The following is a 14,025-nucleotide window of genomic DNA, read 5'->3' on the forward strand; positions in this document are numbered from 1 at the left end:
AAAAAAATCCAAATACGTGTATATTGATTGGTTTGCGCAAAAGTTATAGCGTCTACAAACTATGGGATAGTTTTTATTTTTTTTACTAGTAATGGCAGCGATAAGAGACTTATAGCAGGACTGCGATATTGCGGCGAACAAATCAGACACCTAACTTTTCACCTAACTGTCTTTTTGGAGACCAGTGACACGAATACAGCGATCAGTGCTTAAAAACAATGCACTGTCACTGTATTAATGACACTGGCAGGGAAGGGGTTAACATCAGGGGTGATCAAAGGGTGTTCCCTGGGAGTGCTTGCTAACTGTGGGGCATGTGCTTTGACTGGGGGAAGGTAAATCAGTACATTCCCCTCTCACAGAATGGCGGTCTGCCTTTCTCCCGAGCGATTAGCGATCGAAGATTGCATCCGCTTAACCCGCTGATTGGCTCCCTCTGTGTCCAATCACAGTATATCTGTGTGGGGCAATCGCTAAGCGGTTAAGCACAGTGCAACTTAATATACATACTAGGATACATTTTTATCTAGTGGACTATACATTTATTTTGCCATACAATATTATCAGTATTTTAATGCCTGTGAGGGTTAGAAAGGATTTTTTTTTCTTGTTACAACAAAGTTCACTATGCTTTATGAAGGTTTATTCTTTTTCTTGATCAACTCCTTGTTTAGGCATTTTTACCATGCTAATTTTCTTGTGTCTTTGACAGTATAGTCTTGTATATGGTTCATGTTCAAAATGAAATGGGCTTATTCAGGGCTTTTTTTCTCAGAGAATAGGCGCGGGAACTCCTCCCTTCTGAGTCACGCCTTGACTCCGCTCCCGACCCACCTCCAACACCGGTCCTTGGTTCCACGCTTTAGCCACCTCCCAGTACCATCCCTTTTAGAGAGTGCAGAATAAAGTATCATTTTGTCGTGCTAAGTATTTTGTAAGGAATTTGTTAATGATAACAAGAAAGAACAAGAAAGCCGATGAAATAGATCTAGCAACAATGGACACCCCAGCAACAATGGAGTCCCAACAGTCAGCATTAATAGACCTTCCAGTAACCAGCAACATTAGACCCATCCCCCAACAGTAGATCCATCCCAGCAATGATTTATCCCCCTGCAACATAAGACCCACTACCTAGCAACAATAGATGCCCCACCAGCAACAATAGGCCTCCCCAGCAACAATAGACCCCCTGCAAAAATAGATCTCCTCCAGCAGCAATAGATTCCCCAGTAGCCGGCATCAATAGACCCTCCAGCAGGCAGCAACAAAGACCCCTCCCTCAACAGTAGATCCCTGCCAGTAACAACTGTCCCCCCAGCTACATAAGACCCACCCCAGCAACAATAAATCCCCCATGAGCAACGGAAGACCTCCCCAGCAACAATGGACCCTCTTCCTCCGCAAAAATCGATCCCCTCCAGCAACAATAGATTCCCCAGCACCCAGCATCAATAGACCCTCCGGACACCCCAGCACCTCTTGCCTTTACATACATTCAGTTCTGCTGAAAAAAGCCCTGGGCTTATTTATGTTGGAGGAAAAACACAGGCGCTGTAATCAGACCATTTACCTAGATTGAACTCTGACTGGATGGTATTTTGTTTTGAGGTGGCATAGTGGTTAGCCTTTATGTATTCCAGCCATGGGGTCCTTGGTTTGAATCTCAACCAGAACACTACCGGCATGGAGTCTGCAGATCCTGTGCTTGTGTGGGTTTTCTCCCACCCTCCATAGAAATACTGGCTGGTTAATTAGATCTTGTCTATATTGCCACTTGTGCCCTAGTGTTGGAGAAAGCCAGAGTACCCATAGGAAACCCACACAAGCACAGGAAGAACATATATGCTCCATACAGGAAGTGTCGTGGTTGGGATTTAACCTGACCTAGTGATGTAAGGCAGGACTGCTAACCACTGGGCCGCTGTATTGAAATACATTTTCTAATATGGCAGCTTGTCCAGGCTAACTGTGGCAAAACTTTAGGTTTACATTAGAGCCAACAATGATTTTACAATGTCCAGCTTGAAGACTTGAGAAATCACCAACCGGGGCAAATTCGCAGTGGGGGTACTTAAGGCTCACCTCACAGCTGTTACCTTGAAATTTGTTCACGCCAGCTACTGCACATCACATTGCAGCAACACAAGTGGCAATGCACCATTTTTTGGCTGTGCAGTGCAGCACAATGCACGTTAGTCAATCAGCAAGGTACATAGAGGTGCCATTCAAATGAATGACACCATATCACATCAATGTATGTGAAGTGTATTGCCTCGGGTTTCAGTAAAGCAAGCATTACCTCAGCTCTATAGTGTGAATAGGCCCTCAGATGTTCCCATCCTACAGCTGCTCTCCATAGCCTGGCTAGGACAGCCTGCAGATGGTTGCATTATCTACCAGTCCCAGGACACAGAGCACAGGAACTTTCTAAAATCACTGGGCAGACCTTGCTCTCTGTTTTGGGCCCTTACACCTGCCTCAAGTGGCATTTCATATAGGGTAGTAGTAGGCCTGCTCTCTGCACTTCTTCAGAACCTGCCACAGTGGAATGTGGTGAGCCTTTAACATTAATGAAATGTCAGAACTATGCTTTCATTTTTAAGGCCTTGATCATAAGGGATATACTACAGTGTACACTTGTGTGAGGGTCGTGTTTACCTGCATGGGGATACACAGGCGTTCTGTGCATTGCCTTTCAGGCAGTCCCATTCATATCAATTGGGACACAGCGGCTGCATGGACACAGAGGCTGCTCCCAATTTGACATTTGTGCAGGTGAGTGTCCCTGACCCACAACCCCACCCAGCAGATGTCAGTTTTGGAGGAGCGGCTGCGTCTGTACAGCTGCTGCATCCCAAATGACATGAATAGGACTGTCTGCACAGCAATGCATGGAACACCCATGCATCCCCTTGTGAGTAAACACGGCCTTCGCACAGGTGTAAACCCCATGTGAGCAAGACCTAAATGTGGAGGTGTTATCTGATTACTGTGGAAAAGCATATTTTCCTTTCAACAATGTTAACATATTGCTGCCACTGTTATCAGTTACTGTATGTTTTTGGGTTTTCACATAATTCTCAGTATTGGAAATCATTTTCCTGAATATCTTGCCAGTCTATTTTGTTTTTCATTTTCTCTACAGATACGCTGAAATAATTGCAGTCAGCACAGCCTGCGCCTATGGCATCACAGAATGTAGAGAACTAGCAACTCAGCAATTCAGGGATTGGATGGAAACAAATGTGAATAAGTATGTATTTACAAAACCAACAATTGGCTTTTATCTACAGTTAGACCCCTGTCACACTGAAGGCAGTTTTCATGCATTTTAGCTCTAGAATTGTCGCCTAAAAGTGCCTAAAAAACTGGCTCTCATGCCTCCCCAGTGTGAAAGCCCAAGTGCTTTCACATTGGGGTGGTGCGCTTGCGAGACGCTACAAAATGTCCTGCAAGCAGCATCTTTGGGGCGGTTTGGGAGCGCTATATAGAGTGCTCCTACACCATCCCTTCTCATTGGAATGCATGGGTAGCGCTTCCGAACCACCACGGCACTTTTAACCCCTTCTTCAGCTGCTAGCAGGGGTTAAAAGTGCTCCGCTAGTGGCTGAAAAGTGCTGCTAAAACAACGGTAAAGTGCTGCTAAAACGAGCGGTGCTTTACTGCCAACGCAGCCGCGGTGTGAATGTAGCCTAAATATACAGGGCTTAAAATACACCACTTTTACAGGCTTCGGCAATTTTTTTTTTTATGCCCCTCTATGTTAGCCTGTGTGTCCATGCACACATAACCTATATTACCAAAAGTATTGGGACGCCGGCCTTTACACGCACATGAACTTTAATGGCATCCCAGTCTTAGTGCGTAGGGTTCAATATTGACATGGCCCACCCTTTGCAGCTATAACAGCTTCAACTCTTCTCGGAAGGCTGTCCACAAGGTTTAGGAGTGTGTCAATGGGAATGTTTGACCATTCTTCCAGAAGCAAATTTGTCAGGCACTAATGTGAACAAGAAGACCTGGCTCTCAGCTCTAATTTATCCCAAAGGTGTTCTATCGGGTTGAAGTGCAGGCCAGTCAAGTTCCTCCACCCCAAACTTGCTCACCCATGTATTTATGGTCTTTGCTTTGTGCACTGGTCCAAATCATTTGGTGGAGGGGGGATTATGGTGTGGGGTTGTTTTTCAGGGATTGGGCTTGGCCCTTTAGTTCCAGTGAAGGGAACTCTTAAGGCATCAGCATACCAAGATATTTTGGACAATTTCATGCTCCCAACTTTGTGGGAACAGTTTGGGGGTGGCCCGTTCCTGTTCCAACATGACTGCACACCAGTGCACAAAGAAAGGTCCATAAAGACATGTGTAGCACCCTCGTGTTTAGGCATGGTTGCTAAGTAAAGTTAGTTTGCCAGGCAGTAGTTGTCCTGGTTAATTGTTAGTAGATCCTAGATTCCTCTCTAGTTCTGGACTTGCTGCACCTTCTCTCTTCTGTCGCTAGGTGGCGTTATGCTGGTAACATTAGATTGACAAGGGCTTAGCAAGGTCAGGTTATGAATGGATGGGATGTCTCAGCCAATGGGCAGGGGTTTCTTTAAGCCCCTTGGCCTGCTGGGAGAGCTTAATTATTTGGGTGGAGTCAGGTGATCGGGGTTCTGTGCCACCTGGATGGCTGTCTGGGTGGATGTGTGTTATGCTGCCCGGGGCTGCTAGGCCGGAATCCTGAGGCCTATCCCAGGGACATCTGGCTGCTAGGCTGTCTGAGGACCTATCCAGAAGCAAGAGAAGCAGCTCAGGATTGGGACAGCAGGATTGGAGTCCAACCGAGAGTAACAGTTCAGCCGGACGGGGAACCAGTTGAAGTCAGAGGTAGAGGGGAAGTTGTCGCCACTAAGGGACCATTCACCTTGTTACCGGAGACCACTGTGAGTGAGCTGGAGCCAGTACCAGAGCAGTCTTCTCACCAACCAGGGACGGTGAAAAAGTGGGTAAACTTCAACAAGTGCCAAGCCAGGGACCCAGGGGGACAGCAGAGGTGACGCTTAAGAGCATCAGTGAGTGCCAAGCCAGGAACCTAGCAGGTCAGCAAGGGTGATGCTTGAAGAGTATCTGCCAAGCCAAGGACCCAGCAGGGAAGCGGGGGTTACGCTTGAGGAGGATACTGAGTTATGGGAGTGGAAGAGCTCAGGGGATGGAGTGACGATTGGGTCCAAAAGTCTAGGGAGAGACTGGGAGCTCAGTGAGTGAAGATCTACAGTGAGAGACTGTAAAGTGTGAGGAGAACTATTCTGTGTTACCAATAGCTAAGTACAACTACCGTTAGTGTTACAAGATTTTTGCCATAGGAGACAGCGGTCCTACCTTTACAGAAGTGGTGTCCGGCTGGAGGCCTTCCACTGTATAGCTGTCTACCTATAGAAGTCTCAGAGTTTGCCAATTATCATTGCATCTACTTAAGGGTGTCCTGGCCCTAACCCGCTCTTCCACAGTTCTGTTAAGAGACAATAAATCTATTTTGCATTTAAAAAGTGTCTGGCGCCCACCACTCCATCTTGCATTACACCCACCATGCCTTGTAACCCACTCTACAAAGACGGATGTCAGCTATCCCTGACTCTGGAGGTCACCATTAAGCCTTTGGAGGTCCGAGACCTTGCTACACATGGATGAGCAAGTTTGGGGGTGAAGGAACTTGACTGGCCTGCACAGAGTACTGACCTCAACCCAATAGAACACCTTTGGGATGAATTGGAGTGGAGACTGCGATATCAGTGCCTGAAGAGTTGAAGCTGTTATAGCTGCAAAGGGTGGGCCAACTCAGTATTGAACCCTACGGACTAAGACTGGGATTCCATTAAAGTTCCTGGGCGTGTGAAGGCAGGTGTCCCAATACTTTTCACAATATAGTGTATGTATTAACATAACATCTTTTCCCAACTAACAGAATTCCGCTTATGCTGTAGTCTTTTAATTTCACAACTTTCAGTGTTAAAATGACATGCTTAATGACATGCTTAATAACTGATCTAACATTGTTGTACAGAGGAATTACCACATTTGAATATAATAGTACTGATATAAAAATTATACCTCAATATCATTTGTATGTATCCACAGAATTCATCCAAACCTGAGATACACTATTTACTGCAATGCAATAGCAAGAGGGGGAGAAGAAGAGTGGAACTTTGCATGGCAAAAATTTAAAAAGACAGATAATGCACAAGAAGCAGATAAACTGAGAACAAGTCTGTCCTGTAGCAAGGAACCCTGGATCCTTAACAGGTAAGAATTCCTTTAGGATATGCTGAACAGTCTTAGACAATAATTACTGAGCTGGAATGGATAGTTATATCTAATGCTCTTCGGCTGCCTCTTCTCATGAATTTCCACCGTGGCTGTGATGATCATAAATATATCTGAGCACTTTGTTGGATGCATCAACCCCTGGGAACCTTTGTTATTCCGCTTCTTCTCTCTTTTTTATTTCCCCCTTTACCTTCTCCTATATCTTTTCTCGGTGGCTTTACTGGATTATGCAAAGGTTGTCTTTCCATGGCGCAGAAAACAGATCTTTTTTCAGCGGGAACATGGGGGAACTCAGTGCCGGCACCTCCAGTATAGAATTTATATACTGGCAAAGGGGGCTTGGGGTGTGCTGGAGGGTCTATTGATGCTGACTGCTGGGGATCTATTGTAACTGGGAGTTGTAGTGTTGCTGGGGGATGTATCTATTTTTGCTCGAGGGGGGATCTTTTGCTTTGGGGGGGTTTATGTTCTTGGAGGCAATCCACTGTTAAGGGGGGGGAAGGTCTATTGATGCTGGCTGATGAGGGACCTATTGTTCCTAGCAGGGATTTTTTGTTGCTGGGGCAGATCTATTGTTGCTTGTGGCGATCTATTGTGGCTGGTGGGTGTATTATGTTCCTGGGGGAGGGTCTATTGTTGCTTGGGGTGTATTTTGTTGCTGGGGGTAGGGTCTATTGTTGCTGAGGCAGATCTATTGTTGCTTGTGGAGATCTATTGTGGCTGGTGGGTGTATTATGTTCCTGGGGGAGGGTCTATTGTTGCTTGGGGTGTATTTTGTTGCTGGGGGTAGGGTCTATTGTTGCTGAGGCAGATCTATTGTTGCTTGTGGAGATCTATTGTGGCTGGTGGGTGTATTATGTTCCTGGGGGAGGGTCTATTGTTGCTTGGGGTGTATTTTGTTGCTGCCGTTACTCTTTAGTTAGCTGCCATAACCCCGGTTTTTTTGGGAACGGCGTGTGTTTCTCTTTAGGATAAAAGTGGTTTCCGCAGTGGATACGCCGCAAGATCACTTTTATCGCTGGCGGGAGAGGTGCCCACCCCCCTCCCTCTGTCCTTCGGTCGTCTCCGCCGCTTACCGGACCCGCCGGTAGCGGCGGAGATGATCGCGTCCTCTCCCGTGAATGCCTGGCTGACGACTTTTTTCAAGTGTCATTTTTTTTAAATTGTATTTTAGTGTAAATATGAGATCTGAGGTCTTTTTGACCCCAGATCTCATATTTAAGAGGTCCTGTCATGCTTTTTTTTCTATTACAAGGGATGTTTACATTCCTTCTAATAGAAATAAAAGTGACCCAAAATTTTTATTTTAAAAGACAGTGTCAAAATAAAAAATTTAAAGTAAAATAAGAAAAAAAATTTAAAAAATTTCAAGCACCCCATCCTGTCGAGCTCGCACGCAGAAGCGAACGCACACGTGAGTAGCGCCCGCATATGAAAACGGTGTTCAAACCACACATGTGAGGTATTGCCACGATCGTTAGAGCGAGAGCAATAATTATAGCCCTAGACCTCCTCTTTAAATCAAGACTGGTAACATTGACTATGGAGATTTTCAAGGGTAAAAGTTTGACGCCATTCCACGAGCGGGCGCAATTTTGAAGCGTGACATGTTGGGTATCAATTTCCTCAGCGTAACATTATCTTTCACAATATAAAAAAAATTGGGCTAACTTTACTGTTGTTTTATTTTTTAATACAAAAAAGTGTATTTTTTCCAAAAAAATTGCGCTTGTAGGACCACTGCGCAAATACAGTGTGACAGAAAGTATTGCAAGGACCGCCATTTTATTCTCTAGGGTGTTTGAAAAAAATATATATATAATGTTTGGGGGTTCTAAGTAATTTTCTAGCAAAAAAAAATGATTTTAACTTGTGAACAACAAGTGTAAAAAAGAGGCTCAGTCCTTAAGTGGTTAAATTGTCACACCTCATATAGATAAGACAAGAGCTCTGCAATATAGATTAAAGTGATTGAAAAGTCTTGTTTTTTTGTTTGTTTTTTTAAAATAACAAACATGTTATACTTACCTGCTCTGTGCAGTTGGTTTTGCACAGAGCAGCCCAGATCCTCCTCTTCTCGGCTCCCTCTTCTGTGCTCCTGGCCCCTTCCTTCTGTTAAGTACCCCCACAGCAAGCAGCTTGCTGTGGGGGCACCCAAGCTGAGTCACAGCTCCCTGTGTCCAATCAGACACAGAGCCGCGACCCGGCCCCGCCACCTCTCTCTCTTGATTGGCTGGCTGACTGACCTGGATTGACAGCAACGGGAGCCAATCGTGTCACACTGATGTCTTATCCAATGAGGACAATGAGGAGGGGAGACCTGGGCAGCTGAGACACTTCTGCAACATTGCTGGATAAAGATGCGCTCAGGTAAGTTTTAGGGGGGCTGAGGGGGGCTGATGCACACAAAAGGACATAGGAGCATTAAGATAAAAAAACTTTCTGCTTTTACAAGCACTTTCTTTGTTCTTTTTTTTTTAGACTATTAGATTATGCAATTGATACCACAAAAATTCGTAGACAAGACACTATTTCCACAATTCTATATGTTGCCGGGAATTCGGTTGGCCAGAGTCTTGCCTGGGACTTTATCAGAAGCCATTGGAAGACATTCCGTGAAAAGTAAGTGCTCAGTCATTACTGTAAAGAAGGAAGGTACTTTGACGCTGTTGAATTTCTCAAAAAATGATAGTAAATAATGTCATAGGATTTCTAAGAATTGTATAATCACAGCGGCAGGCTGAGGGAAGTAGGACACTAGTGAGGGTCTACAGTCCCTGCTGGAAGAGAATCTCTCTGCTGTGATCAGGGGAAGCATAAATGAATACTGCATGTCCTCAACGATACAAGTTTACTATATTTAAGTTTAAAGCACTTTAAAGAGGAAGTAAACCCTGATGGGTTTTACCTCCTCTTTGTTTCCCTGCAAAGGTAAAGCATAATGGGCTACTATGCATCGCATAGCTGTGATTGGCCGGAGCCGCGATGACATCACTCCCGTGCATGCGCGCAGGAGCCGCCACTAATGGCACAATCGCCGTTAGAAATGGCACGCTTAGTGCACCTGCGTGCCGTTGTCTACGTCGCATGCGCCGTAGACATCGTGCCTGTCTTTTGCAAATATCTCCTAAACCGTATAGGTTAAGGAGATATTTCTTGCACCTACAGGTAAGCCTTAATCTATGTGTGTGTGGGGGGGGGGTTCTTCCCAATGACCACAAATGTACAGTAAGGAGCATTCCTCTCACTGGCCATCACACTAATGTACTAGGAAATGTAAATATAATTATTATTATGGCAGGTAGCAGGTATATATAATTATTATTATAGCAGGTGATCCTGGAAGCCAAAAAGTTTTAGGGGACTTCATGTTAAAAAGGTTGGGAAAGGCTGCTTTAATGCATTACATACAGAGAACTATGAATATACCCTGAGAGCTGCTTTATCTATTATCAGTCCAGGTTCCATTACAGGACAAAGTGTGGTAAATGTCCTGTAGGGCCCTTAGGGCAAGTGCCTTTATCCTTTTTTTTTTTTTGTATATTATATTTTTATTAATCATTGTTATATTAAAGAACAGAAAAAGCAGGTATACCTTAAGTACAACAATATGTCAGATAAAAATGAAAAAATTTCAAGCACATTTTCAGAAATTGGGGACTTTAAATCATGGTGTTCCTCTGAGTTGCTGAAGAGTAGCTAGCCAGCCTATATTGTATAGAAGACCTGCTAGTCCAGTCGTCCTACGGTTGTAATTTCTTAAATTAAAGTGGAACTTTAGGGGGAAAAAATGGAAAACAGATAGGATTTTTATTGCAGAAGAGACATACTGAGGGTTTTTTACGAAAGGCAAATCCACTTTGCACTACAAGTGCAAAGTGCACTTGACATTGCACTGAAAGTGCACTTGGAAGTGCAGTCGCTGTAGATTCAAGGGGGATATGCAAGGGAAAAAAACACAGCATTTTAGCTTGCACATGATTGGATGATAAAATCAGCAGAGCTTCTCCTCATTTCAGATCTACCCCTCAGATTTACAGCGACTGCACTTTTAAGTGCACTTTCAGTGCGATTTCAATTGCACTTTGCACTTGTAGTCTGCACTTGTAGTCTGCACTTGTAGTGCAAAGTGGATTTGCCTTTCATAAATAACCCCCACTATGTCTTTTTTGAATTAAAGTCCCTAACATGCCTGTATGTCCTGTACAAGTACACTTCAGTGTACAATTTCTGCATTGTCGAGATGAATGAGCTCTGTGACATGCGCGGGAGAGACGTCATCATGGCTCGGCCAATGAAAACGGCCAAAGATCCGTACCCAGAAGCTAACTGGCTGAAGATGTCAGCGGCCGGCGAGGAGCGCTGGAGAGAGGGTTTTTATAGTTCCTTTTTAAGTACATACATGGTTTATCCACTGTAAACCAACATTCACCAAATATTGGTGGAAACTATACTTTTGGCAGAATATAAAAAGTGAGGTATCTCTTTATGGGCAGGGTGACATAAGTCAGTATCTGCGCTGGGTGCCCCTTTACATGCACAGGGATGATCTCCACCAACCACGCCAACAAAACGCTTGGTGTCTTTCTATTCACATACCTGTTACTTTCCAGGTGAGTACATTTAGATGCCAGCACCCCGTCAATCCTAAGATCAAGGGAAAAGTCTCCTTTTAAGATTAGAGCAGCTCTCCAAGAGATTTACACATGTCAAGTATGAGTAATGAGATAAAATATGATGGAAATGGTCTAACTGAAATAGTTTTTCCTGCAGGTACCTATCATTGATTCCCCTGAGAGATTTTGGGAGTAATCCCTCTATTAAAATGTGCCTGATGTATTGCCAATATGAGGTCATAAAAGGAATTGCACACATTTTACCGATAGTCAGGAAATTAAATATATGATCATTAGCCAAGTCTTTATTTTCACCTGCCAAAGCAAAAAGAATATTATTTTTTTTTTTACCTTTCCTCTCTAGGTTTGGAAGCTCTTCATTCTCTTTTGGTTACCTTATTTCAGGAATTTCCAGAAGATTTTCAACTGATTTTGACCTGCAGCAGGTAGGGGTTTAAGTTAGTACTAGTGTTGTGGATTAATTAAAGCTTCTCCTTTAAGCCAATAATTCTGTGCGCTAATAAGCACAATTCATAACTCTCTTGTATAATGCCGGGAAAGCACGCTTGTTTATCTCCAAGTAACACAGACAGGTGCTGGTATCACGTTGAGCTTAGCAAAATCCTGCTTTTATTTATACTGTAAACATGAATAACAAAGGAAGGTGGTGGCTTCAGAATCAGCCAATCAGACACTTGTATTCTTTCAAAAGAACCAATCACACACATGTATATATTCAAATAGAATTCCAGTAGTGACGTGTGCAGATGGTCGTGTGCAGAGCCATGTGGCAAGCGTCTTGTGAGACACAAAGTGTCTCACAATTTGAACACTACTTACATGGCTCTGAACACGATCATGTGCTCATTCCAAATGCTACCAATGATGCGAGCCATACTCTATCATGGCTCAGAGGGCCATAAACTTGTATGGTTATGCTATGGTTCCCATGTACGCAGATCTGCTTGCTTGGAGCATTAATGTAGTCACCATGAGGTGGCCAGTCTCCTGGTGAGGCATACACGAACATCCCTAAAAGAGCAAACAGATCTGGCGGTGGTGCTAAACTTTTTTCGGGGTGCGGCAAACAAACCCCCCAAGTCTGCACTCACCCCTCCACGGTCCCCCCCCCACTCACCCCTCCACTGCATGGTCCCCCTGCACTCACCCCTTTACTGCACGGTACGCCTGCACTCAGCCCTCCACTGCACAGTCCCCCCGCACTCACCCCTTCACTGCACGGTCCCCCCACACTCACCCCTTCACTGCACGGTCCAGCCGCACTCACTCTTCCACTGCACGGTCCCCCCGCACTCACCCCTCCACTGCACAGTCCCCCGCACTCACCCCTCCACTGCATGGTCCCCCCCGCACTTACCCCTTTACTGCACGGTCCGCCCGCACCCAGCACTCCATGGCACAGTCCCCCCCCCCGCACTCACCCCTTCACTGCACGGTCCCCCCGCACTCATCCTTCCTCGGGACAGTCCCTCCGCACTCAGCCCTCCATGGCACATTCCCCAAGCACTCAGCCCTCCATGGCACGGTCTCCCCGCACTCACTTCTTCACTGCACGGTCCCCCCGCACTCAGCCCTCCATGGCACAGCCCCCCGCACTCACCCCTCCACTGCACGGTCCCCCCACACTCACCCCTCCACTGCACGGTCCCCCCGCACTCACCCCTCCATGGCACAGTCCTGAAGACAATAGCGAATATTGATTCACTGGTGTCACAAGTGGGTACGCTGCCCCCGAGCCAACCTTTTTCAAGCCAATTAGAGCTTTAGGCTCTAATCATGTGGCTTGGAAAAAAAAAAACTCATACAAACCTGGCACCCTGCATGCATCTCCGTTTGCAAACTAGAGGGAACGACCCCTGCGCCCCTAATGGACCGGCTGCTCCTGTACAAATAGCCTAAAGGGATGGTATGGGCAAGGGTAGCATATTTCTCTGTGCCAGTTTATGCAAATCAGTCTGAATTACTTTAAGGCCTCACACACACTGGGCATCAAAAATGCTACTTTTAAGGAGGGGGGGCGTTTTCTTTTTTCTACCTCTAAACACATCCCTATGTTAGCCTATGGGGTTGATTTACTAAAACTGGAGAGTGCAAAATCTGGTGCAGCTCTGCATGGTAGCCAATCAGCTTCTAACTTCAGCTTTGACACAAGAAAAACTGGAAGCTGATTGGTTTCTATGCACAGCTGCACAAGATTTTCACTCTCCAGTTTTAGTAAATCAACCCCATAGGCTAACATAGAGGTATGTTTAGAGGTGGTATTAGAAGGGGAGAATTTAGAGGCAGAAAAAAAAAACATCACTTGCACATTCAGGAGAGGAGCATTTGGGCAGCAAAAACGCCCAACACGCCTAAAAGCTAGGTGCTTTCAAAGCTTGAGCGTTCATTCATTTTAATGACCAGAATAAGTTAATATTATGGCCAACAAAATGAATGAATGGTTTGGTATGTTTCATGGAATATAATTCTTTTGTATCTCTCTTAGAATTTAACTAATAAAAATTACTGGAAATGAAATGAACGGTAAAACTCTTGATGCCCCTGAATGTGTCTAAATGCATCTAAACACGCTTGAATAACACAGCTTTAAGTGCGTTTTTAAACCTGCCAGGAGAAAGGTGTTCAGAAGAGCTGAGCAAACGCCCAGTGTGAATGAGGCTTAAAGCCCATCTCCAGGGCAAAAACAAAGGTTATTCCATGCAGTGGGGCAGTGCACAGGTTAAGAGCTTGTTGTTGTCTAGGGGAGAGGAGAAACAAGATATACTTACCTAAACCTCCGATCCTCCCAGCACAAGACAGGTCCGGCACCCCAACGCTCCAGCGGTCTTGAGTTGTGGAGTGTTCCTGATGTCATCACTCCCAGAGCAGGCTCCATATTCCAGAAACAGTCCACCTCTGGACCGTGGGAAGCATCATTTTCTGATGGAACGAAGGATCGGATGAGTATAACCCAACTGCATGGGGAAACTTTTCTTTGCCCGGAGTTGAGCTTTAAGTTGTTAGATTTTGGCTAACATTTTGGATACGCTCAACCTATATTGGGAAACCATTGTGGTTTGTAGAAAAGGTCAACTTTGATA

The 14,025-nt window shown here is 45.1% G+C and overlaps 1 protein-coding gene across 1 annotated transcript in view; it reads left to right on the forward strand.

Annotated features, from left to right (window-relative positions):
• Nucleotides 1–14,025, forward strand: part of LOC141131334 (aminopeptidase N-like) — a 144,290-nt gene that overhangs the window by 124,421 nt on the left and 5,844 nt on the right. Inside the window, exons 17-20 of the mRNA XM_073618481.1 lie at nucleotides 3,149–3,256; nucleotides 6,117–6,284; nucleotides 8,790–8,930; nucleotides 11,289–11,370. Coding sequence (XP_073474582.1) covers nucleotides 3,149–3,256; nucleotides 6,117–6,284; nucleotides 8,790–8,930; nucleotides 11,289–11,370 — 499 coding nt within the window. The remainder of the gene's footprint in view (nucleotides 1–3,148; nucleotides 3,257–6,116; nucleotides 6,285–8,789; nucleotides 8,931–11,288; nucleotides 11,371–14,025) is intronic.

This window comes from Aquarana catesbeiana, linkage group LG03 (assembly GCF_042186555.1).
Source record: "Aquarana catesbeiana isolate 2022-GZ linkage group LG03, ASM4218655v1, whole genome shotgun sequence".
Classification (NCBI taxonomy): Eukaryota; Metazoa; Chordata; class Amphibia; order Anura; family Ranidae; genus Aquarana; species Aquarana catesbeiana.